Source organism: Acipenser ruthenus, chromosome 3, assembly GCF_902713425.1.
Source record: "Acipenser ruthenus chromosome 3, fAciRut3.2 maternal haplotype, whole genome shotgun sequence".
Taxonomy (NCBI): Eukaryota; Metazoa; Chordata; class Actinopteri; order Acipenseriformes; family Acipenseridae; genus Acipenser; species Acipenser ruthenus.
The window spans coordinates 15115797-15139784 of NC_081191.1; the positions used below are offsets into that span (position 1 = coordinate 15115797).

Below are 23988 nucleotides of genomic sequence, written 5' to 3' on the forward strand. Positions count from 1 at the left end.
TAATAATGCATACTAATCAATCTATTCAACGTTCCCTAATAAGGATGACCCTTGAGGACCGAGCTGTCCAAACTCTTTCAGCTGAAGGCAAAGTGACCTCTTACTTGTCTGTCTGCTGTAACCTTGCAGAGTACAGATTGACTCCATGTTGTCTGGTTTATTTATAAAAGCTTATTTCGGCTGACAAAAAGTAGCCCTACTAATGAGTTTTACACACAAAAGAAACACCTTTGCTTGGCACAAAAAAATCTAGACTAAACTGTTTTTTTTTTTCAGAAACTATGGTAGAATCTCTGCACAGCATACCTGGTCTGTCTGGTGCTGAAGAGTGTATTGTTTTTGTGATGTGGATTACTGTTCAGAGAGGGCTTAGCACAGAACACCAAACTTATACCATTTATGACCATTTATGACCGCTACTCAAATGGCTCAGACAACAAAAGTTGGCCCCCAGAACAGCTGAAACATTTATTTTATTGTAAAGAAGCCTTCAGTGGATCAGCCCATGAGGCATAGACTTTGAGAACAGTCTGTGCTACATTCTTCTGTCAACATTTTTTACAGCAATTACGTAGGCTTTTAAGATCCATCAGAGCTTCAGGTCAAATGTTCCCATGCTAAGATTTAGAGTCAGATTTATTAAGCCTTTGCTTCAGTGCATATTCTACTACCATATGTTTACTAAAAGGTATAACAAACTGATTAATTAATTCTTGTTAGCGGAAAATCAACCAACTCAAAATGAGTCTACACTGTTTTGTATCGACTAGTTTTGTAACTTAATAAAGAAATATCCAAGAAAGAGGAAAATAGCCTCAACGTTAAAAGGATATGTCCATAGAAATACAATCATAATTTAACTTATTGATTGAATTGCTGTATAGTGAAAGCATTATGAAGTCAAGAAACTTTAAAGACACTATCTAAACTATTTTATAAACAGCCACCAATGCAGATATTGAAATGTTTTTTAAATCCTTGCTTGTGAGGGTGACCATGTAGCTTCAGGTTCATTGGGACAGTTTGGGACAGTTCACACCACCATTTGGGTAGTCCTACATCTTTTAAATGACATTTAAAACAACAGGACTCATAGTGTGCCAGTGAACCAGGTGACATGGCTACCCTATTTCCTATTTACCAGATGGTCTACAAAAAATTCAATTTAGAGCAATTGACTGAAACATACAACAGGTAGTATTAAACACTGTGTAAATTAGAGAGGCCCAGTGGCTGGTGTAATAGCAGGAAGCATTCAGGAGTCCAAAATGCAATAAAACAGTACAGCTTTATTTTGGCTGTCGACAAATGTAAGACACAGAATAAAAACCACACATTGTTATCATTCAGGATACCCTGCTATCCCAGCATGCTATTCTGGACATTCACTTTAAAGACACACTGCTGCCTACATGCCCCTCAACTATCAGAAGACACCTCCTGTACTGTATATACCCTAGTCTTCTAGTTAACCCCACATTCGGACTTAACTATATTTATTTTCATACATTTAACTATTTCAATCATTCAATGTATCCTTAGATTGTTTATTACATTTATTTAGTGCCATAGCACCTACATTTAAACCCTACCTTTCTACACTAGAGCATGCCAGTGTGAAAGGGGCTATTGAAAGCATGATTATTACCTTGTTCAGCAGACAAGGTGTGATTTCTGACTGATTGAATTTAAGAAATGTCTTGGTAGTAACAATCCCTGAGCATGTGTTGGGTTGTGCAGTCTCCAGATTGGGTGTGCTAATCTGATTCACAGAATACTAATCCTTGGAAACCAACACTACTGTGAGTTATTCAAGGCCAATGAGGTCTGAAATTGTTTTGCTGTACTGAAGTGTTAGAAGCATCTTCCTGATGTTTCTGAGTGTATTCTCATGCATTTTATGCTCACACTTGTACTGCGTAGTTGCGTTTTGTTTTTTTTTAAACATAGAGTTTTTTGTGCTGCTAGAATGACCGGATATAAAGTTTGTATGCCCCAGAAGTCCACTGCCCCAATGTCTTGATTAAGTGTGGAGGAATGTTCCTGGAAGCAGCTGGTGTGGCGGCCCCGATTCTGAAAGAATATCTGGGGTAATTATCAGGAGGAATCCAGAGCATAGAAGAGATGCACATAGAAGATATGTGCGTAGATAGCAAAGCCAATTCCTGTGGATGACTGTTCCTCCGCTGGCCGGGCACATCGACCAGTAGCTGGAAAGAGCAGAGAAAGGACAAATAATATAATTCATTCTAAATAATATACAGTTGTAGTCAAAAGTTTACATACCCCAAAGGAAATTTATAATTTCTAGAAATTTCTCAAAAACAAATAATTATAGGGAAAATATTTTGCAGCAAAAGTTTTGCTTTTGTGGATGACGAAAAAAAGATGGATATAAGTGGTGGTCAACGGTTTTGTGGAGCGATGAAACACAAATCGAGCTATCTGGTCATGCTGGAGAAAGTCAGGTGAGGTGTACAAAGAAAAGAACACCATACCCACAAAAATCTATAGCATACTGTGACAGGTTTGACCGATGGTGTGGTGTAAAATGACAGACTCCAGTCCAGTTTTACAATTTAAGCGCTTGGGTTTTTATTTCCCTTTGCCCCAAGCTACCAAAACACGCTCCAAACAAATAATAATAATAAATCAAATAAACAATAGGGAAGCCGGGATACACAACAATGTGTAACCCGACAAAATAACAAGAAACGGGGGTTGCAGTCCCAAAATAAACCAACACCAAAACAATAGTCCGCCTTCTTTGTGCAGTCCAAGCACGGGGAAAACACGGGGTAGTAAAACTCAGCACTTCCGGGTTGTCGCTCCTCTAGCGTAATCCCGGAGCGTCCCGTTAGTGCTCTAAAGAGACAAGGAGTAGATGGGTTAACAGGACAGTCCAATCCACAAAACGTCCCGTCCTTTAATTCCCTTCCTCTGTTACTCTATTAGTTAGTTTTAGTTTCAGTTTCTCTCTGTCTCTCTCTCTCTCTCACACACGCACTGTACCTTGTCAGAAGGAACAGAACCCCGGGCCACGCCCCCTTTTGTACGCCCCGTCCCGTCCCCATTGGTCAGCGAGGGCAACCGCCGTCAGCCAATGCGTGATTGCCACTGCGCTTCCCGACCGGGTCTGTGACGTTGCGCACCGCGGCTCTGCCTGCTCCTCCTCCCCAGTGCCCTCACCGGTCGGAAGGGAGATCTAAAACAAGAATTCACTCTCTCTTTGTCACATATCCCACCGCTCAGAGTGGAGCCGAAGGAACACTCGGCCAAACCTACCAACCCCATTACTCCCCCCTCCCGGGAAAAATAATCCGCATTTTGGTGATCTTTCCCTGCACGATGTACCATACGATACATGTAAGGCTGCAATGCCAAATACCACCGAGTTATCCGGGCATTGCTATCCTTCATAGTGCTTAACCATCTGAGTGGGGCGTGGTCTGTGACTAGATCAAATGAATGTCCCAGTAAGTAATATCTGAGGGAGTGAGTCGCCCATTTAATGGCCAAGCACTCCTTCTCCACAACCGAGTAATTGCGCTCCCTAGGAAGCATTTTTTTGCTGATGTAAAGAATGGGGTGCTCCACCCCGTTAACCCTCTGGGACAAGACCGCCCCCAAACCAACCTCTGACGCGTCAGTATGGAGGAGGAATCTCTTGCTAAAGTCTGGTAATATTAGCGCAGGAGCCTGGCACAGTTTGCGCTTAATGGTCTCAAACGCTCCCTGACACTGTTCTGACCACTTGACTAAATTTGGCGCACTTTTCTTAGTGAGGTTCACCAGAGGATCGACCACGGTGGCATACTCGGGGATAAAGCGGCGGTAATAACCGGCCAATCCTAACAGTGATCTCACCTGGGATTTAGTTTTGGGGACCGCCGCGTCCACCAAAGCCTGGACTTTGGTGGCTACGGGTTTCACCTGTCCGTTTCCCATGATAAATCCTAAGTACTGAGTTTCAGATTTCGCAAACGCACATTTTTTTAGGTTGGCTGTCAGCCGGGCAGCCCTCAGAGACTGGAGGACGGCTGTAAGTCGAATTACATGCTCTCTCCAGGTGGAGCTATATATCACCACATCGTCAATATAAGCTGCTGCATACTCACGATGGGGATGTAACACCTCGTCCATCAGTCTCTGAAAGGCGGCGGGCGCACCATGTAACCCAAACGGCATGGGTTTAAAATGGAACAGACCATCCGGAGTTGAAAATGCCGTTTTTTCACATGAATCGCGGGTTAAAGGGATCTGCCAATATCCCTTCGTCAGGTCCAAAGTTGAGATAAACCCGGCCGTCCCCAGTCGGTCGAGAAGTTCGTCGATCCGAGGCATGGGGTAGGCGTCGAACTTGGCGATAGCATTGACCTTTCGAAAATCGACACAGAAGCGATTAGTGCCGTCCTTCTTGGCCACTATAACAATAGGACTGCACCACTCGCTTCTGGAAGGCTCAATGACCCCAAGTTCAAGCATCGCCCTCACCTCGTTCTGGACGCCACTCCGCCGGCTTTCTGGGATCCGGTAGGGCCTCTCCCGAACAGTGACCCCTGGCGGAGTAATAACAGCATATTTGGTAAGGTTAGTTCTGCCGGGCACGTCAGAAAACACATCCCCAAATTTCCCAATCAACTTACGCAATTCTACTTGCTGATCTGGAAGTAACTGTTTCCCCATTGAAATCTGGCTGGGGCTAGGGGTCTCTATACAGGGTCCTAAGTCATCCTCCATCTCGCCTGGGGCTATGAATAAGACCTCCCTTGCCTTCCAGGGCTTTAACAAATTGACATGATAGATTTCTGTTTTGTTTCGGCGATCGGGTTGTCTAATTTCATAATTCACTAATCCTATGGCCCGTATCACCTCATATGGCCCCTGCCATTTAGCACACAGTTTCGATTCCAATGATGGAAGAAGCAGCATTACTTTATCTCCTGGCCGAAAGGTTCGAATTCGTGCATTGGTATTGTAATGCCGCTGTTGCCGATGTTGAGCCGATCTGAGATTGTCCTGAGCCAGTCGACCAATTAAATCAAGGCGATCACGCAGTAGGAGCACATACTGCACTACATTTTTAGAGGAGCCCTTGTGTTCTTCCCAACCTTCTCTCAACAGGTCGAGGATGCCCCGTGGCTGCCGGCCATATAATAGCTCGAAGGGGGAAAATCCCGTTGAGCTCTGAGGCACCTCTCTTACTGCGAAGAGTAGGTAAGGAAGAAGAGTAGCCCAATGTTTCTGCTCCTGACTCACAAACCGTTTCAACATTTGCTTCAATGTTTGGTTAAAACGTTCCACCAGCCCATCCGTTTGGGGATGATAAACGGATGTCCTAATGGGACGTATTTTTAGAATTTTGTACACCTGCTGTAGCGTTTTCGACAAGAAGTTTGTTCCATGATCAGTCAATATTTCTTTTGGGATCCCTACCCTAGCCATAATCTGACTTAACTCTTTCGCAATTGCAGTGGCACTAGTGGACCGCAACGGAACTGCTTCCGGGTACCGCGTTGCATAATCCACCATCACTAATATGTGCGTGTACCCGGAATCAGAAGGCAGCACTGGCCCAACTATGTCCATTGCAACGCGTTCAAAGGGAGTGGAGATAATAGGCAGTGGGACCAGAGGGGCGGGGCGCACTCGACCCGGTGCTACTCTCTGACATTCTGGGCAGCTAGCTACATATTTCGCCACTTCGGTGTAGAGCCCTGCCCAGTAAAATCGAGCCAGTATTCGGTCCCTCGTCTTGTCCACGCCAAGATGTCCTGCAAAGGGGACGTCATGCGCCAGCCTCATGACCTCTGGTCGACAGGACGGGGGAACCATCAACTGTTTGACAGGCTGTCCTGTGCCCGGGGCTGGGTTTACTCTATAAAGCAAGTGCCCCTCTACCACGAAATGGGGATATACCAGCGTCCCAATGCCGTCAACATCCTTACCCTCAATAGACCGGACCTGTTCCCAAGCGTGCACCAGTGTGGGGTCGTTGTTCTGCTCCCACACTAGGTCCGCGCTTGAGGCCCACACGTCCGGGATATTGACAGGGGCTGGAGCAGTCTCTACCCTCGAGGGTCCAGTAACCTCGCCCGCCCGGTCACACTGCGTTCCGACTCCCTTCGACTGACGTTTGGGACCATCAGCACCTTCTCCCGCCAGACCCCAACCGTGTCTTATCGATGCGCCTTCCCACTTTTCCTTCCGTCTCTCCTTACGTGTTTTTCTAGGATGAAAAAGTGGAGAAAACAGCTCTGTATGGAAGGGAAAAACAGTACCAATTACTTCCCTTCCCCGGGGGTCTGCCGTGTCTACACGTGTGGTCGAGGCTGCCGATATTTTCACTAAATCTTTATATTGCGGCCAGTCTCGACCCAGAATAACTGGATGTGGCAACTTTTCGGCCACCCCCACTACTAGGTGGCGCTTTATCGGGCCTACCGATAAATATACTTTTAGAGTGGGGTATGTCGCCGTATCCCCATGGATACAGGAGATTGCCACCTGGCCTTGTGGCTGCCACGACATACCGCCAAGGAGAGCTGTTCGAATTAAAGTTTGCTCACACCCTGTGTCCACTAATGCGTGGGTGTTCACATTCCCCAATACAACATCAACCATACACGGGCCCTCCCGACCATTTCCCCATTTCCTACCTGTCTCAGACGCCAGGTGACACGCAGCCACGTCGCACTCCATGGCCGCCGGGCAGTATCTGGCAATGTGTCCCGGCTGCTGGCACCTAAAACAGACGGGTGGGGCAGAGGGTAAAGGCGGTACATATTTGTCCCGCTGCTGGTATGACAGCGGGGCAGGGGGAACCATTCTACCCCAGCTGGGGGCCAACCTCTGCCTCCATTGTAAGGGGGCCGGGTGGCCCGACGGGGCCGGTGATCTGACGGCCCTGGGTCCGGGAAAAGGGTTCGACGGCGGTCCTTTGGCAGCGGAGGGAGGGGGGCAGTCCAGCAGGGTGGTTCGGGCGGACACCAGGGAGTCCTCATAGTTTTCGGCTAACGCCACGGCCTGCTCTAGCGTCGTGGGGTTATGCCGGCGTACCCATGCCTGCGTCTCAGCCCCGACCACATGGCAGAATTGTTCCATCACAATGGCCTCCCCCATCTGAATCCCGGTTTTCTGACTGGGGTTCAGCCATTGCGCCATGTGGTCGCATAATTGCTGGGCTACCACCCTGGGCCGGGTGTTGGGGGGTCGCCGGAACTCCCGGAATCTGACCCGATGAGTCTCCCCCGTGATATTGAGACGGCGGAGGATAGCCTGCTTAACCAGGTCATACTGGGCGGCATCGTCGTCAGTCATGGCCCGGTACGCTGCTTGTGCTTCCCCGATCAAGCAGGGACCAAGTTGGCTCGCCCAGTACTCCCGGGGCCATGCTGCAGTGGTAGCCAACCGTTCAAAGGCTACAAGGTAGGCCTCCGGGTCATCCTCCACCGTCATTTTCTGGGCCCGGGCCTTTGGGGCAACCAGCACGGGGCCCGTCGCCGCTGACGTCATCCCCATCCCGACCCTCTCGATAAGAACCGTGTATCTCTCCTCCCTCCTCCGTTCCTCAGCCTCCCTCCGGCTGTCCAACGCCTCCAGGATTGCCGACAAAGTGGTTGGGTCCATCCCACGATGACACCACGTGTGACAGGTTTGACCGATGGTGTGGTGTAAAATGACAGACTCCAGTCCAGTTTTACAATTTAAGCGCTTGGGTTTTTATTTCCCTTTGCCCCAAGCTACCAAAACACGCTCCAAACAAATAATAATAATAAATCAAATAAACAATAGGGAAGCCGGGATACACAACAATGTGTAACCCGACAAAATAACAAGAAACGGGGGTTGCAGTCCCAAAATAAACCAACACCAAAACAATAGTCCGCCTTCTTTGTGCAGTCCAAGCACGGGGAAAACACGGGGTAGTAAAACTCAGCACTTCCGGGTTGTCGCTCCTCTAGCGTAATCCCGGAGCGTCCCGTTAGTGCTCTAAAGAGGCAAGGAGTAGATGGGTTAACAGGACAGTCCAATCCACAAAACGTCCCGTCCTTTAATTCCCTTCCTCTGTTACTCTATTAGTTAGTTTTAGTTTCAGTTTCTCTCTGTCTCTCTCTCTCTCTCACACACGCACTGTACCTTGTCAGAAGGAACAGAACCCCGGGCCACGCCCCCTTTTGTACGCCCCGTCCCGTCCCCATTGGTCAGCGAGGGCAACCGCCGTCAGCCAATGCGTGATTGCCACTGCGCTTCCCGACCGGGTCTGTGACGTTGCGCACCGCGGCTCTGCCTGCTCCTCCTCCCCAGTGCCCTCACCGGTCGGAAGGGAGATCTAAAACAAGAATTCACTCTCTCTTTGTCACACATACCAAAAGATATTGGACAATCTTCTGAAACCCTCCGCTACAAAACTTGGTTTAAAGCACAACTGGACGTTCCAACATAACAACGATCCAAAGCACACCTCAAAATCTACTTCAGAATGGTTAAAGAAGAATAAAATCAAGGTTCTGGAATGGCCCAGTCAAAGTCCCAATCTAAATCCGAACTGGAACAATTTTGCATTGAAGAATGGTCAAAAATCACGAAAGAATCATGCCAAAAGCTCATTGACAAATATCCTAATCGTTTAAAAGAGGTTATTATTGCTAAAGGTGCCACAACTAGCTATTAATTTAATTGTTCTTGTCAGGGTATGAATAATTTAGAATTAGTATTTTTGGAGTTTTGCAAAAAAGATTGCTAAATAAATAATTGTAGACATCTATTTCTTGTAACTTTTTTCCTCATCCACAAAAGCAAAACATTTGCTACAAAAGAGTGTTCCTATAATTATTTGTTTTCAAGAAATTTCTAGAAATGATAAATTTCCATTGGGGTATGTAAACTATATGTGTACACCTTTTCTTTCCCGATAAATCTTAGAATGTTTTAAATGTAAGGAATACATGACCTGATGAAGATGGAGATCTCCGATGCAGAAGTCAGAAGATGGATTGAAAGCCTATAACCGAGAGGTGATTTCACCACACTGGAAGAATCCGCAGCATGCAGAGACGAGCATTGCTTTCAGGAGGGTGTCTTTGTATGGGGTGAAGCAGCTGGAGCAAAGAGTGTTAACAGGGAATTCTAGGACTTCTTAGTAATGGTCAATTTGGAGGATGGAGGACTGGGAGCAGATCATTGGATGCCTCATAACAACATTTGAATCCGTGGGAAGGAGGCTAGAGGGGGAAGAAGAACTCAGAGTAACAAAGGTGATAAGTAGCGACATATGGTAGGGAGGGACAAGTTTTGTTTGATGGAGCAGAAAGTGATACATTCGGTAATGGAATGTTCAGAGGGCAAGGTAAAACATGAATGGGATTGAGAACAGAATCTGAGGAACAATTGCCAGGCTGTTATAGGTTGTTCGGGTACTTCAGAAATCAAGTTTAGCCATTAGATTGAGGATAATTCAGAAACAAGAGAATCTGAGGAAGGACACTGGTTTAATAAAGGATGAGATCCTTGAAGATTAGGCATGGTACTGGTAGAGGGTCTCCCATTAGTTGACATGACCGAGCATGATTGAACTGTAATTACCGAAGTGATATTGTAACTGAATCTGATAACAATTGCCACCCCATATTATAGGATGCTTGGAAGATGATTAGCCATTGGGTTGGACCCTGTATCACAAATGTGTGTCTCTGAATAGGTGTTTGATTCGTAGATGAGGTCCTTAAACAATGAGCATGAAAACCTGTAGAGAGACATGTGCTAGAGAGCCAGTACGGGCCACAGAGCAAGTCAGGCTCAGGGAGGCTCAGCTGTGTACTGACGGCTGGAGATGTTCATTATTGTCGAGGCTTATGCTGGCCGACTACCTAATAAAGAAAAAAAAACTTTGCAAATAAAAATGAAAACATATCTTTCCAGAGGCAGCCTTAAGAAAAAATGCAATTGACGAAATTGAGATGCCCCAGACGCGAAGAGTTTTTGTTCGAATGGTTCGTTGATGCCCAGACTCTTAAGTCATACCATATTATTTTAGAAAGGAATTTAAGTGAATCCAGTTCGAACCTGAGAAATTCAAAAGAGTGATGTTTTCACTGTAGATATGGCACGAAGCGGTGAGATATGAATGTCCTGCCTTGCTAAAATAATGCAAATGACGATATTGAAATGCCCAGGGAACGATGAAGTTACTGGTTTAATTATTCGTTGATCTGGAAAAATTGATTGAGAATAAGTGGATGCGTGCAATGAGATGGTTGACATTTAGAGAAGCAGGCGTCTGGATGAGAATGAATGTCATTGCAATAGCTAATAATAATAATAATAATAATAATAATAATAATAATAATAATTTTCTAACATACAGTCGACCAAAACTTAATTTCTTGGAGTATCTGTTTCTTTATCAATACATTCTTTAAACATGTGCAGGCATGTGTCTTGGTTTATATGGTTTTTATTTATTTTATTTTCAACCCTACTTGTCAGTGTTAATGAAGATATGAGGACCTTTGGCCTGGACCAGAATTGAAACCTGAAGGATATACAGGTCACTTCCTGATTCACATTGCAGAGGATGTATGAAGAAGAAGCACCATTATTTTTGAAGCTGTTAAGTTCCCATTAAATACAAATGATCTTTTTTGGAAGTACTATTATTATGCTCCATGTTGATAAACCAGACCAAGCTGCTCAGCGGAACAAGGTTGCATTTCCTACAATCTCATGTTAGTTTTCTATGTGTGGGAGTTATCTTTAATGTTAGGCCATAATCCTACAACATAAATATTTTAATTCCAGGTCCATATTCATTTTGGATTGCATTTTCTGAACCCATGCTTATCCTCATTGCATCTTCATTGCTTCTCGCAGTCAGGCATTAAGGTTACTTACAGCTGTGTGTTGACACCAGTTGCACAGGTCTTTTAAAGATCTTAGTTTTTATAAAAGGGCAGTACTTTCAGGTCCAAAATAAAAGCAGCACCAAGCTAGCAGCATACATGATTTCTGAAAGACCACTTCACTTACTAATTACATCATTGTCCGAAGTTCTGCAAACACCATTGTATGTCTCAGTTTCATGTTGTTTTTGATCTTTGTTTCCTCCTCCTCCACGCCTCCACCTTGTAGTATGCCTTGTCTAAGGGTGGAAGGTGGCCCAGAGGACCACTTGTTCTGCTGCTGGCTAGCTATCAGTCTATGTCGGCTAGTATTAGGACAGTACCGAACCCCAAAGGACAAGGCCACGGGCCAAATTATGCCATTGTATTTCTTAAACATGTCAAATCAATAAATTGCAAATCAACTCATAAGTGGATGTCTCCTTTCTGAAATACTTGTGCTGTGAAATGCATTGATTTATTGACAGCTGTCCCTAAAATAATGCTGATGCCCAAATTTGACAGACTTAAATGACTGTTACTCCAAGGATCAAACTACAAATCCTTCTGTTCACTTTTGAAATGTTTACAAACTAGCATATATTTATGGATGAAGTAGACCTTTCCTCTCTTTCAAGCTGCAGCTTCAGGTCACATTGTTGTCTCTCATCCATTACACACTGTGTCAGCTGTGTTCCATTAGATCCATTATCTTGCCAGAATACCAATTTATCCTTAACTTATTGCTTGCATAGTACCTGCAAGAGGTAATTGACCTCTAGCTATGACTAACTTGTAATAGCTGCCCACAAATGGAAAACTATGTTCCCGGTTGTCCTATGGTTTGTGTTACCAGGAATGTAATTTGTTAATATTAAAATTGCCTTACTGCTCTACAGAGGATACAGTGACTAAATTAGGTTTATATAGTGCTCTCCAAACTCTCTTTTTTTCAAATTATTTTTACACCTTTTTATTTCCAATTTAGAATGTCCAATCATGCTCCCTAACCGATTCAACTCTCCACAACTGCTCAGGGGAACTGAAGGTCAGTGGGCATCCTCCAATCCCACCACCAAGTCAAACACCCAGCGTCTTGACAACAGATGTTGGCAAGCTACCAGCCCATGAACAACAAAGGCTAGCCCTGTAGGTTTCCGTTCAAGTTTACTTTGCCAGTAGAAGCAGCTTCTAAACTATTTCTAACACTGAATTAATGAACAGGGGCATTTTTTAAATTATATTTAACTCAATACTTTATTTGGTCAAAACAAGTCTTGTAAATGTCCTTATTCAGAGCTTTGCTTGCAAAACCAAATTGAAAGATAAGAATAAGGTGATTTTTTTACATTCCAGATAGACTTACATTTTTTGTTTATTTTAAAAAATACTTTTATTATCTGAAGAAACTGCATGGTTAAACAAATGACAACTTTTTTTAAAACAAATCACTTTTCAGAGTAAACTGTTGGTGCTCACATTTATTTCAAAGTATTTACTTAGACACAAGTATGATAAACAGTTAGGACGGACAAAAACTGTCACATAACTCTCCTATTTCAATTGACGTTTAAGAGGAACACATGCATTGTATTACTGTATTCTACCAATTATTTCCCAAAATAATATCTAATGGTATTCATTTGGATTATGATGTATTAATCTACTTTTCGCTAATTGACATAACTTAAAATATAAATATTTACAACATTTTAAAAAGCCAAACATGACACAACAAAGCTGGATGTAATTTAATACATCCAGATAACATTTTGAGCCATATTAATTACATGGCTGTGGATAAGTAGACAGATATTTACATGGCTGAGCTTGGTGCTGTTGCTGTGCAATAAACAAATGTCTACTTGCACTCCCTTTGGCAGAAATAACCTAGAGCGTTAAGTATTGACTTAAAAACATATTGTCCAGGATTGTTAACCTTTTATTCATTTATGTATTGAGATTCATTGTATACTGGCACATCTATATATTATTACTTTTGTTCTGGCAAAAGTGATTCCAGGGGTAGGTTCACTAATGGCTAACTGACACCCATTAGGATAACATTTCAGGGCGACCACACTTGGAAATGCAATCATGTCTTTGCAATCACGGGATATCAAAAACCCCTTGTAACCTGGTAGGTACATCAAAATGCAAATGTTCAGGTTTTAACCCATTAACTACAAGCACAGGGTTCAGAGAGAATGGGTTGGGAATAGAACATTAGCCCTGAAATGATGGTGTGTTATTCAGTATGTGTGTTACATGTGGTGATTTTTGCAGAGTTAAGATATAGTGTTGTAAATGTGTGTGGTATACGTGGGAGCATATTAATTACATAAACTTCAAATAATAAAATCCACACTATCATCAATGAAACTGATGGTAACCTTCACCTAAGTTACCTAAGTTAAGGTCAGGCCATACTTCTCCAGTTTACTTTGAACCAATTTAAATCTCATTCCAGAAAATTACATTTGTAGTGCTTTTACTGAAGCAAAACTGCTACTTCCTCTAACTCTCTCTATGACTAATTAATCCTCGACTAGCTGTCTTAAATATATGGCTATTTCATCTTGTCCATTCCTATTCCTGCAGCACTGCAGTTGAAAGGTTCAGTACTCAAGACAATGTCCAGTACATACAGTAGAATAACACCTGACACTGTATCAGAAGAAATGCCTTCATTTTATATGATGTTTTTTTTGGGGAACATTTTGTAAGGTGACATTTGGACTGGAGTCTAGTAGGGAATGGGTAGACCTCATCAGATTTTCAATGTATGTACACGTCTAAATTTAGCTCAAAAGTTACACCTGTATGGAAGGCCATCTGGGTCAAAATGCATCCAATCAGATCACTGAAAATGAAATGACATCCAATTAATTTAAAGAAAATAGTATGTGTAATAAATTATCCAATTAAAAGTCGCATTATAGCTGCCATTCCTGCCCAATTCGACCAGCGGTTTCAGAGCCTTAGAAATTGCTTTAATTCAGTGGTAACCCTACTCTAACTAATATGTAATTTTAAACAACTGTTGAACGACTTGACATTGAATCTAATATTAGCTATGGTAACTCTATTTTAGTGTAAAACGGAAATAAATACGATTAGAAAATAAAAATACATTGTGCACATTGTAAATACATACTGAACCGTGTCACAATAAACACTGTCTGTCTCAAGAAGTTGGCAGCACTTCTTGAGACAGTGTTTTGCTGCCATGATTTGCAATTTTCCTAACTCTTGATTTTTTTAAGTGTATTTCATGTTTGAAATTATGTAGGTACTACTGTGAAATGACCAGCCACTATGTAGAAAATGCGGTTCATTTTTCATTTATTTAGAACATACTATCTTATTACTAGAAGTGGTTGCCATATGAGCTGCATGAAGAAGAGCTAGAAGTAGAAGAACGAGGGCATATAGTGAAAGGATCTACCATCACCGGCTGACATTTCTGAGTTTACCAGAAGACGAAATCGTTGGACGTTTCCGTCTCAATAAGCAAGCCATTTCAAATTTGTGCGAAGAGTTAGCATCAGATTTGGAGAGCCCCACGAGACGGAGCCATGCTGTTCCTGTGGTGGTGAAGTTTACCACTGCCCTAAGATTTTATGCCTCAGGAAGTGTAACAAGGCTGATCGATGATATCTGTGGTATAAGACAGACTTCCATCTCCAAAATAGTGACAGAGGTCACTGATGCCTTAGTCAGGAGAGCAGGTAAATGACGAAGATTACCTGTAATATGGTTTCTTTGTAGGATGATGAACTCCACACATAGTGAACTCCTGGTTTCCATGTTGCTTGTTCAGGAGGAATAAACTGATCTCTTACCCAGAGACACTGATAGAATCCTTTTCGGCGTCAAAGCCCATGTCACTTCCTCCAATAAAGCTCACGTCACAAGCCACCATTGTCCAAATTTGGAAAATAAGAACAGTAAAGAAAAGAGGGGAAAGGAGGGTGGGATATAGGTGTGTGTTCATCATCCTACGAAAAAAACATATTACAGGTAATCTTCGTCTTCTTACCTCGTCTGATGAACTCCACACATAATGAACTATACCAAAGCATTTAAGACAAGATGGTGGTTGGTAGAAGTTAGTTGAGGAAGACACGGAATACATAGAGTAAAGTAGGCTGAAAACAAGATGCATTAAAGTTGTAAAGCTAACAAAGGTCTCAGAGGAGGCCCAGGTAGCAGCGTGGCAGATGTCCTGTATTCGGCAGATTTTAGTTTTGCCCCTGATTAACCATACCTTACCCTGTGGGGTTTGATGGACCCTGAAGATGGTTTCCTTCCAAGGCTGCAACAGAACTTGCATGACGAAATGCAGATTAAATTAGACCTTTTCTTACCTGTAGCCAGGGTGTGAACTGTGGTAATCTAAATAGTTGAATACAGGCGGAGGCTCCCCTGAGGGCACTATGTGTTTCCTTGGTGGTCTTGGGTGGTAGCCCCACCAAACGCTCTAGCCACCCTAGGGTGGGACCTACAGAGTGACATTCCCAGCCAGGAAGCATGTTGGAGAGCGCAGAGATGTGAACATTGATGGAGGGTTGGTAGAACCCCTGTGAACCAGGTGGCTGAGGTATGATAATAAATTTAGAAAGAAAGACTCCAAGTCATGCAACGATTTTGGATCGCACCCGAGGATGACTTCTTCCATTCATCTGTATGAGCTGTAACCTGAAAGTTTCCCCCTTTTAATTTTTTTGGACCAAGTAGGGTATGTCCTTGTTCAGATAGCTGTAGCTCTTCAGTAGTTGCCCTTCAGTCTTCAGGCAGCTAACATCAGCCGCAAAGTACTGTGAAAATCATCGTCCTGTTCTGGACAGCAGATCACTGCTCCACTGTAGGTGCAGAGCACCGCTTCCGCTATTTCCAGGATCTTAGAAATCCAAACCCTTTTGGCCCAGTGAGGAGCTAAGAACAAGACTGGCTCCCTGTGACAGAGAAAGAATGAATCTTGGTTATAAATCTCCCTCCCGACCTGTGAGGGCGCTGCGTAAAGGCAACAGAGTGCCCCGGACTGGATGGTCTGACAAATTAATTCCAGGGAAAGGTGGAAGTTGGCCATCTAGAAAGGGGTTGGCGCTATGGTACACCAAGTCATCGCCCCAGAATGGAAGCGATGTGGCAACCGCGGATTGGAGGAGAAACAGTTGCACTCGCTATCCAAGGGGGCGTGACTGACGGTACAAAAGGGGACGTGGCTAGGCGATCTGTTCCTTTATTTTGGTGAAGCGCAAACCGCTAAAGGAGAACTAAAAACGTACCGTGAGTGTTTTGTTTGTTTGACGTGTCTAATTATACTTGTTTGTTCTTGTTAGATGACTAACACAATCCGGAGCTGTCATTTAAGGCCAGCACCAAACCCGGACAACACTTCACCACTGTGCACAAATAAATTGTATTTCACCCCTTTCACATTAGCACTCACTGTGGACTTGTGATCATGTGTGTGTCTTGTGTGTGTTTAATACTGTGTTTATTATTTCGGGACTGTAACCCATGCAGCAGTGTGAAGTAGTGGTTAGGGCTCTGGACTCTTGACCGGAGGGTCGTGGGTTCAATTCCTGGTGGGGGACTGTCACACGGCTGGCTGAGTGGTGCCGTCAGATCCAGGAAATGAATAACACACAGGACAAATGAAATGAAATGATGAAGACGCTTGCTTGCACCGGTTTATTATAAATAAAAAGGTTTTAACAAAACACAGGACACAGCACTTTACGCCAAAATAAATAGACAAACAAAACGGACTAACACTTAACAAACGGTGCACGGACAGACACACAAACAAACACGGTGAGTCTATATAAACAAACAAGTATCGTGCTGGTCCTACCAGCACGTGATAGCAATTGTTATTTACTTCAGTTTTTACCTCCTCTCCACACCCGTTCTCCACTCACGAACACACAACCCCGAGTGAGTGAAACGTGCAGCTATATATACTGTTGTGCCGGGATTCCATTACTAATTAAATATTCACTTGAATCCCAGCACGTGAATTAATTATGTGCAACCTCGTGCTCGCATATTAATTACTTTAAATGCACGTGAAGTGATGTGCAATCCACGTGCTTAAATACAACTATACATTTTAAATAACTCGTGCTGCACACATCCATTTATATCCCGTGCAGCCAACTCTATACACCAACATTAACACACCACACGCAACATACAACATAGAAATGAACACAGGGGCGGGGCACATTGCCACAGGGACACTGCTGCTGTACCCTTGAGCAAGGTACTTTACCTAGATTGCTCCAGTAAAAACCCACCTATATAAATGGGTAATTGTATGTAAAAATAATGTGATATCTTGTAACAATTCTAAGTCGCCCTGGATAAGGGCGTCTGCTAAGAAATAAATAATAATAATAATAATAATAATAATAATAATAATAATAATGTTTAACAGTGCTGTACACATTGCTGTGTATTGCCTGGGATTATCATTTGCGGTCAGAACGACCTGGATTATAAACGGGATCAAAATAAACATTGCTTGGACCGTGAATTTAGGTGCTTGTCATTCCTTGAGCACTGCATCACCTCTACACCTGCGCACTGCAACCCACTTGGCCACACGTGGTGTCAGAACACGAGATGGATCACACTACACTGTCGGTGCTGTAAGGTAAACGTTATTGCCAAGTTCGATGCCTACCCCATGCCTCGGGTCGACGACCTTCTCAACAGACTGGGAACGGTTAGGTTCATCTCCACTTTGGACCCGACGAAGGGATACTGGCAGGTAAATCTAAATTAGGTAAATCTAAATAATTTATTCACACATCAGCAAGGTGCAATCATCATTCAGGTTACAATTCTAGTAGTCATGTAATGCTTAGTATGAGACTCCAAATACACAGTTCCTAAAACACATGTAACTAAACCTAGCTATATAGTGTTGCAATCCTATCAGGTGATAACAATTAAACGTAGAAACCCTGGGAAGCATAGTGGAGCATTAGCTACAGGTCCAACAACTGCAGCTAAGCAATTCTAACCCTGTTCTTTGTATGCTGTTTGCAATGTAAAGAAATTGGACCATCAACATCTCTCTGCTAAATTGCAGTTTCCCCTTTCATGTGTAGCAGGAAGGGGGATCTTGCTTTGATATTTAAAATGTCTCTGCTTGACTTTATGTATATTTTGTATAAACTGTAGATTTCAGGTTGCTCTTTTGTTAAATCTGAGGTGAAGTGCTCCGATAAAACAGGGATGTCACAATTGCATCCCTGCAGACCGCTCAAGTTTGTAACAGCAGTTAACTATGTGTGATTTCATATTTATTTCAGCAAATGTGTTTTATAATGCTTCAGTGCCCATATACTGCCCCCACAACTTATTAATGTATCAGTACATTTTCTTTGAATTCCATTGGTTGTCAATTAATTCTGACCTTTATGCAGATGTATTAACTACAGAAATCATAAACAAAGGTTGGGCTAAGTAGATATGAATTCCATCAGTGCTTGACCCAATTTTCAGTACCTGGCACTAAGATAGAATGCATTCAGCAAATTCACACAACCAAGTCACTGTAGTGGTCTCCTGCAGGCTCAACAAGGATAATTAGTGCTTATTTTAGGTTAAACAGTGCCTTAACTGATATGATTAATTAGCAGGGGGAAAAAAGCTTAGATGAAGAAAAGTAGGTTGCACACTTATATACAGAGTCAATAAATCTCAGTAAATAAATGGTCCTTTGTCATAGGTTAATGCACAATTTATTAGATTTGTTTTATCAATGTTATCAAAAAACCTTTACAGTTTTTTGAAAACAAACACAAAAACTGTATAACAATCATACTACAATTATAGTACAGTACACAATGCATACATCATTTTTTTCAGATTTTGTTTTTTGGACTATACAAATTTATATTTAGTACATAAGACACACAGACACTCGCCTGAAATTTCAAAGCTTGGTAAATGAGTACCTCTTCCTGAATTCAATTTAATTATTTACATTTTGTGTAAATTAATTAACTTTACAAATATAACTGAGACAAGCTGTTTAGTAACTTACTTTAAACTTTCCTTGCACTTTAGTTTTCTACTTCTAAATACTTAGCCATTCACTTTACTTTTCATCTAAACTCAAAGGGATCAGCTCCTGGATTCCTACAAAATGTGATTCATTTGCTTTGTTGTTTCTTGAAGTTTATCTAAGTAAATTGTGTATTGCTTACTTAATGGAGAACACTGTTTTAGCAAAAGTGCAGCATTTCTGGATGTCAGTTTCAGTTCAAGCTGTAAGCGGAATCTCTAGATTCCGCTTAAAGGTACACTTAGTTTTCAGCAGTTAGTGTACACATTTAAAAATATTTGATCAAGACTTGTTTCCTGAATAATACAGTCCTCCTTAACCAATGATTTGCGACAGGAGACAGTGAGGTCATGTCTCTTTGTTGGAAGGTGTTTGATGCTTAGTCTTATTCTGAAAGGCAAATGTAATGTGTTTCCTAGCCCTGTCAAGGAACAGATCTGGAAAGCTAGGAATTTTTCCAGAGTAGTGTTTCCATTGCATCAGCTCTGACATTGACAGGTGTTTCTGAGAGTCAGGTTTTTCATGACTGTGACCCAGCTGGCAGCTTCTCTGAACCACAAGCTTTACATCTTCAGTGAGACCTAAAGAAAAAAATCATTATTCATCATAGTTCATTAAGGAAGTAAAACTAGTGTCTTTAATGTTGACACTGCACCAGTTTTCAAGGAAGACTGGTTTCATTTAGTTCATTGTTCTGATTAATACTATTTATACCAACAGCTCAGACAAGACTGAGTGGAGCCCTAATCTCTAGATCTTGAGATGTAGATAAATACACTGTTGCTCCTTGTGTAACCAGCAGTCTCCAAACATCAAGGTTATGTTTACAGCATGCATACATATTGGAGTCCTTCTTTATAATTGCTTAGATAAGCAGGATAATTCAGTACTAAAAGATCACCAACACCTTCACAACAATTACATTATAAGACTGGGACTGGCACTAGTCCTTCCCATGATATCAAAGCACATGGTGATAAAGCCAAAAGGTAAATATCTACAGTATATCACCTTCAGTGCCTGCTCCAGATCCACAGCTGCAATTCAGCAGGTCATGAGTAACACACTCCGAGTCTTCATGTAGTGTGAACAGGTTCCGGAGCTCTTCCACAGAGAAGCTGGTGTGATTGGATTTCTTTGTCAGGTCCACCACTGCTCCAGAGAGACCCTGCTTACTGATCTGTCTCTGATAGATCTTCTCCTCAATAGTACCTGCCAGGAAGAAGAGCATGGTCCACATAGCCAATTCAGAGAGTCTCATAAAGGTTTCTCATTTATGGTCATGTTCCCATCCAACGTCCCGCTTACAGAAGCTACCATAGTGTATAAACGATTGAAAAATGATGTCTTATTGGGCACGCAATATACTTTGCTGTGCTTACTGAGCTACAGTAATCTTCTGATAGACCCAACACTTGGTACATTCTGCACAACTACAACTTGAATGACTCACCAACAAGCAACATTGAAATACCTGTAGTTTTGCCATTAAAGATCAAGTGGAAAAGGCATTCCAGTGGGATGCAGCTTAGTTTGCAGTATGCCATATTGATATAGTGTTATTTTACTTGTTGTCCAAATCCTCAAACCTGATTTATTTGAACTGTAATTTTATAATGTACTTGTCTTCTGGCCATGTTTATGTTTAACCATGCTTTATCATACATTGTGCTTTGTGCAGCTAGACTATGCTTTACTGTAACTACATTTTCCCATTGTTTTATTTGGTTTATACTGCCTGCCAGCAGTATTCTATCAATGTCCAATTTTGTCATTGTAATTGTATACAGATATTTAAACCATTTTTTATTTGTTTTTATGTATCTATACTCCTTACTGACGACTAACTAAATGTTCAAATATTGTATGCTATGCCAAGTATTTTGGTTGTAATAGATATTTATTTTAACTATTGTATTATGGTATGATTACTACCATATACTCTATATTGTAATAATTTACATTTATATATTGCCTGTCTATATGTGGCTTCTTCAGCCACATCTTACCAGCTATGTGCCGAGAGGCAAGGATTTATTTGAAAAAGTCAAGACAGAAGCAGTCAATAGAGTGATGAGACCTACCTGTGGTCAAGAAGCGATAAATGTGAACTGTTCTCTTTTGCCCATCTCTCCAAACCCTGGCCATGGCCTGAGAACATATAAAAACACACAAAACATCACAGCAAGCTCAGAAAAAAAAAAAAAATCATTAGATCTGTTTTAAAAAAATCTATTCATATAAATCTACTCAACTACATTCATATGCTGTACTACTGTACCTGGAAATTGTCACAGTAATACCTGCAGACAGATAGCAGAAATATTTATAAGACAAAAAGAGCTCTGTGAACCATGTTGAGCAGTTTAAAAAGCATATCAATTACCAAAATAAGTCAACTGGTCTCTATCAAATTTATTAAGTGTAAGATTGATCAAAACAAGACAAGAAGCGTCCGAAAGAACCAAATTATCATTAATAAACCTGAAATTATTAAATCAGTAAAAACAAGTGCATTTTCTTCTCTGACCACATGATTCTCTGCCACTTTGAAGATAAAAACAGTGTGCATATGTTGCTTCACCTTCCCTGGTATTTTTTTATTTATTATTTTTTTTTATTGTAGTGACAGAATAATGATAGCTTTGAATATTTCAGTACATGTAAATCTTGATTAAAAAACTGACTGTGGTTAAGGGCTCCTTTTGCAACACCATTTTAACAGATACATTGGAGTAACTGAGAGACTGTGCAGTCCAGTTTGTAATACATACCTTAAATGTTTCACAGCCAATTTTTCACAACTAATTTTAATTGAATGTAAATAGTCTCAAATTGTTTCTTATTGATTCTGTAATGTAACTGTAGTTTTGTTCTTAAAAAACAGAAGTGCTAATAAAGGTTTGCTGATACATCTATCTTTTGTAATTTAACTCCCAATCTCTTGGTCTGTAAAGGATAAATCATCTGCCTACTGGAGATGTTTGCGGTCAATGGACATTCTTAAGCAACACTGCCATCTGCTGTACCACCCCAACACTAACGATCACTGTGATAACACAACCTTCACGTTGCATGGATGAATAAAAGATGAACATACAATGAACATATAATCTTGCAATACGCTGATCCGCGCTTTATGTTTTTTTTTTTTAATCACTGTCCTTGGCATTTTGCATGCCGTGATGATAGCACATGCTAGATTTTACCTTGTTTTAACTCGTGGCTGTCAAGACAACATGTTTGTCTTGTGCAAGCATGATGTAATAAAAAGGCAGTAAATATACCATACAACATCTCTATAAAAGCCTTGACTTATAAACTACACATTGAAACATAGTAGCATTTCAATTTGAACGTTCAACTGTTCTCATTAGTTGCTGACAGCACAAAATAAATGGGGCCATATTAAAAAGATGATTATGTATTTTGGCAATAACATACACAAATTGTGTATCACACACCCAAAAAAGATTTTAGCAAAACTATATATTATTTTCCATATAAAAGTTTCCTGCGGTGAAGTTTAAGATAGTTGGCTTTGACTGGGGTATTGAATTAATATTGCTTTTACTTCCGTTCACAGCTCTGTGAGCTTGCCTCAATCCTGAGTAATACTAAGCAGTTTATTCCAAGTTCAAAGTAAGTCTTTTTACCTGCATATCATTGGCAGGATTCCAGTCAATGTCATAGAGAATCAGATGCGATGCCCCAACCAGGTTCAAACCTACACCTCCTGCTTTCGAGCTCAACAAAAACACAAAGTCTGAGGAGTATCTGCTATTGAAGCCCTCCACTATCTGCTGTCTCTGGGATACCGGGGTCTGTCCATCCAGTCGTGTGGAGCTGTACCCAAAACCTTGACACATTTCCTGCAGCATGTCCAGAGTCTGGGTGTAATTGGAAACAAGAACAACTCTGCCACAGAAATAAACAAATACATTAAAAAAAATAATAATTAAAATATAACATAAAGGAACATGTCCGTCTACCGCTGGGATTCCCAAACCTTTTGATACTCAGTTGGCAAAGCAGCCCATGTAAAAACACTAAAGGCCCTAACCATATGCGGTTATTTTCATTTCATTTTCAGCTTCTGCAGCAAAACCTGTGATATATATTATATGTTGTTTTCATTTAGTTTGCTTCTTTCGTTTGTTTAGCATTTTTTGACTCATTAAACCTCATTTACATGAGAAATTTTGAACATCTTATTTGCATGTAGTTATTTGTTACTTACCTATGTACAGCATGATGTGTTTTTCTCTCATAAATGTATTGTCATTTAAGTAAAAACCTACGGCAGTCTGTTGATGGTGGTAATTGGTCAAGCTTCCCATTAACTCCGAATTATTATTTTTTTTTCTAACATATACATAATATAATTCTTATTTACAGTTAAATTTACTTAATTGTGATGTGTTTTTCTATCATAAATGTATTTCTATCGTAAATGTTTTGTCATTTAAGTAAAAACCTATGCCAGTTAATAGCAATAATAAATAATAATTCACATAAAATAAAAAGCTTGGGCCTACAGTATTAATCCTGTTAATTAAACTACCGCCTGACAAACATGGGGCGCTGGTTACCTTTCAGCAGGACTGAGCTGGCGGATTGCTGCCAGCAGGTCAGCCAGTACCTGCAGCTTCCCAGAATCCTCTGTTTTATATCCATCGGCTGCGTATTCCTCTGGGAAGAGGTCTGCTAACCCCTCATAGAGAGCGCTCTCGTAAACCTCGTCATGCCTGCTTTTAGGACTCTGCTCCTTTTTCTGTTGAAATACAAAATGTCTGTCAGGAAGACTTTTTTTGTAGTTTGTTTGTACTTTCAAATATTTTTAAGTATTTGAAATGATGGTGGATAGAAGTCTAATAGAAGACTGAAGTATTCAATGTACCCACAAATCAATATCAGTAAGGATAGGAATGGAATCTTATTAAATGCACTAACCATCTCAGGTTAGGGCACACTGGGGCACATTTTTTTTCACGGTGCAGTAATGATGCTATAATCAAA

The 23988-nt window shown here is 41.5% G+C and overlaps 1 protein-coding gene across 3 annotated transcripts in view; it reads right to left on the reverse strand.

Moving 5' to 3' along the window:
• Positions 1 to 18622: 18622 nt before the first annotated feature.
• Positions 18623 to 23988, reverse strand: part of rad54b (RAD54 homolog B) — a 37143-nt gene continuing 31777 nt past the window's right edge. For all 3 annotated transcript variants that reach the window (XM_033993404.3, XM_033993403.3, XM_059012602.1), the window contains 5 exons: positions 23562 to 23743; positions 22626 to 22887; positions 21054 to 21120; positions 19981 to 20181; positions 18623 to 19550 (listed from right to left, as the gene is read on the reverse strand). In XM_033993404.3, coding sequence (XP_033849295.3) covers positions 19318 to 19550; positions 19981 to 20181; positions 21054 to 21120; positions 22626 to 22887; positions 23562 to 23743 — 945 coding nt within the window. In that variant the 3' untranslated portion in view covers positions 18623 to 19317. The remainder of the gene's footprint in view (positions 19551 to 19980; positions 20182 to 21053; positions 21121 to 22625; positions 22888 to 23561; positions 23744 to 23988) is intronic.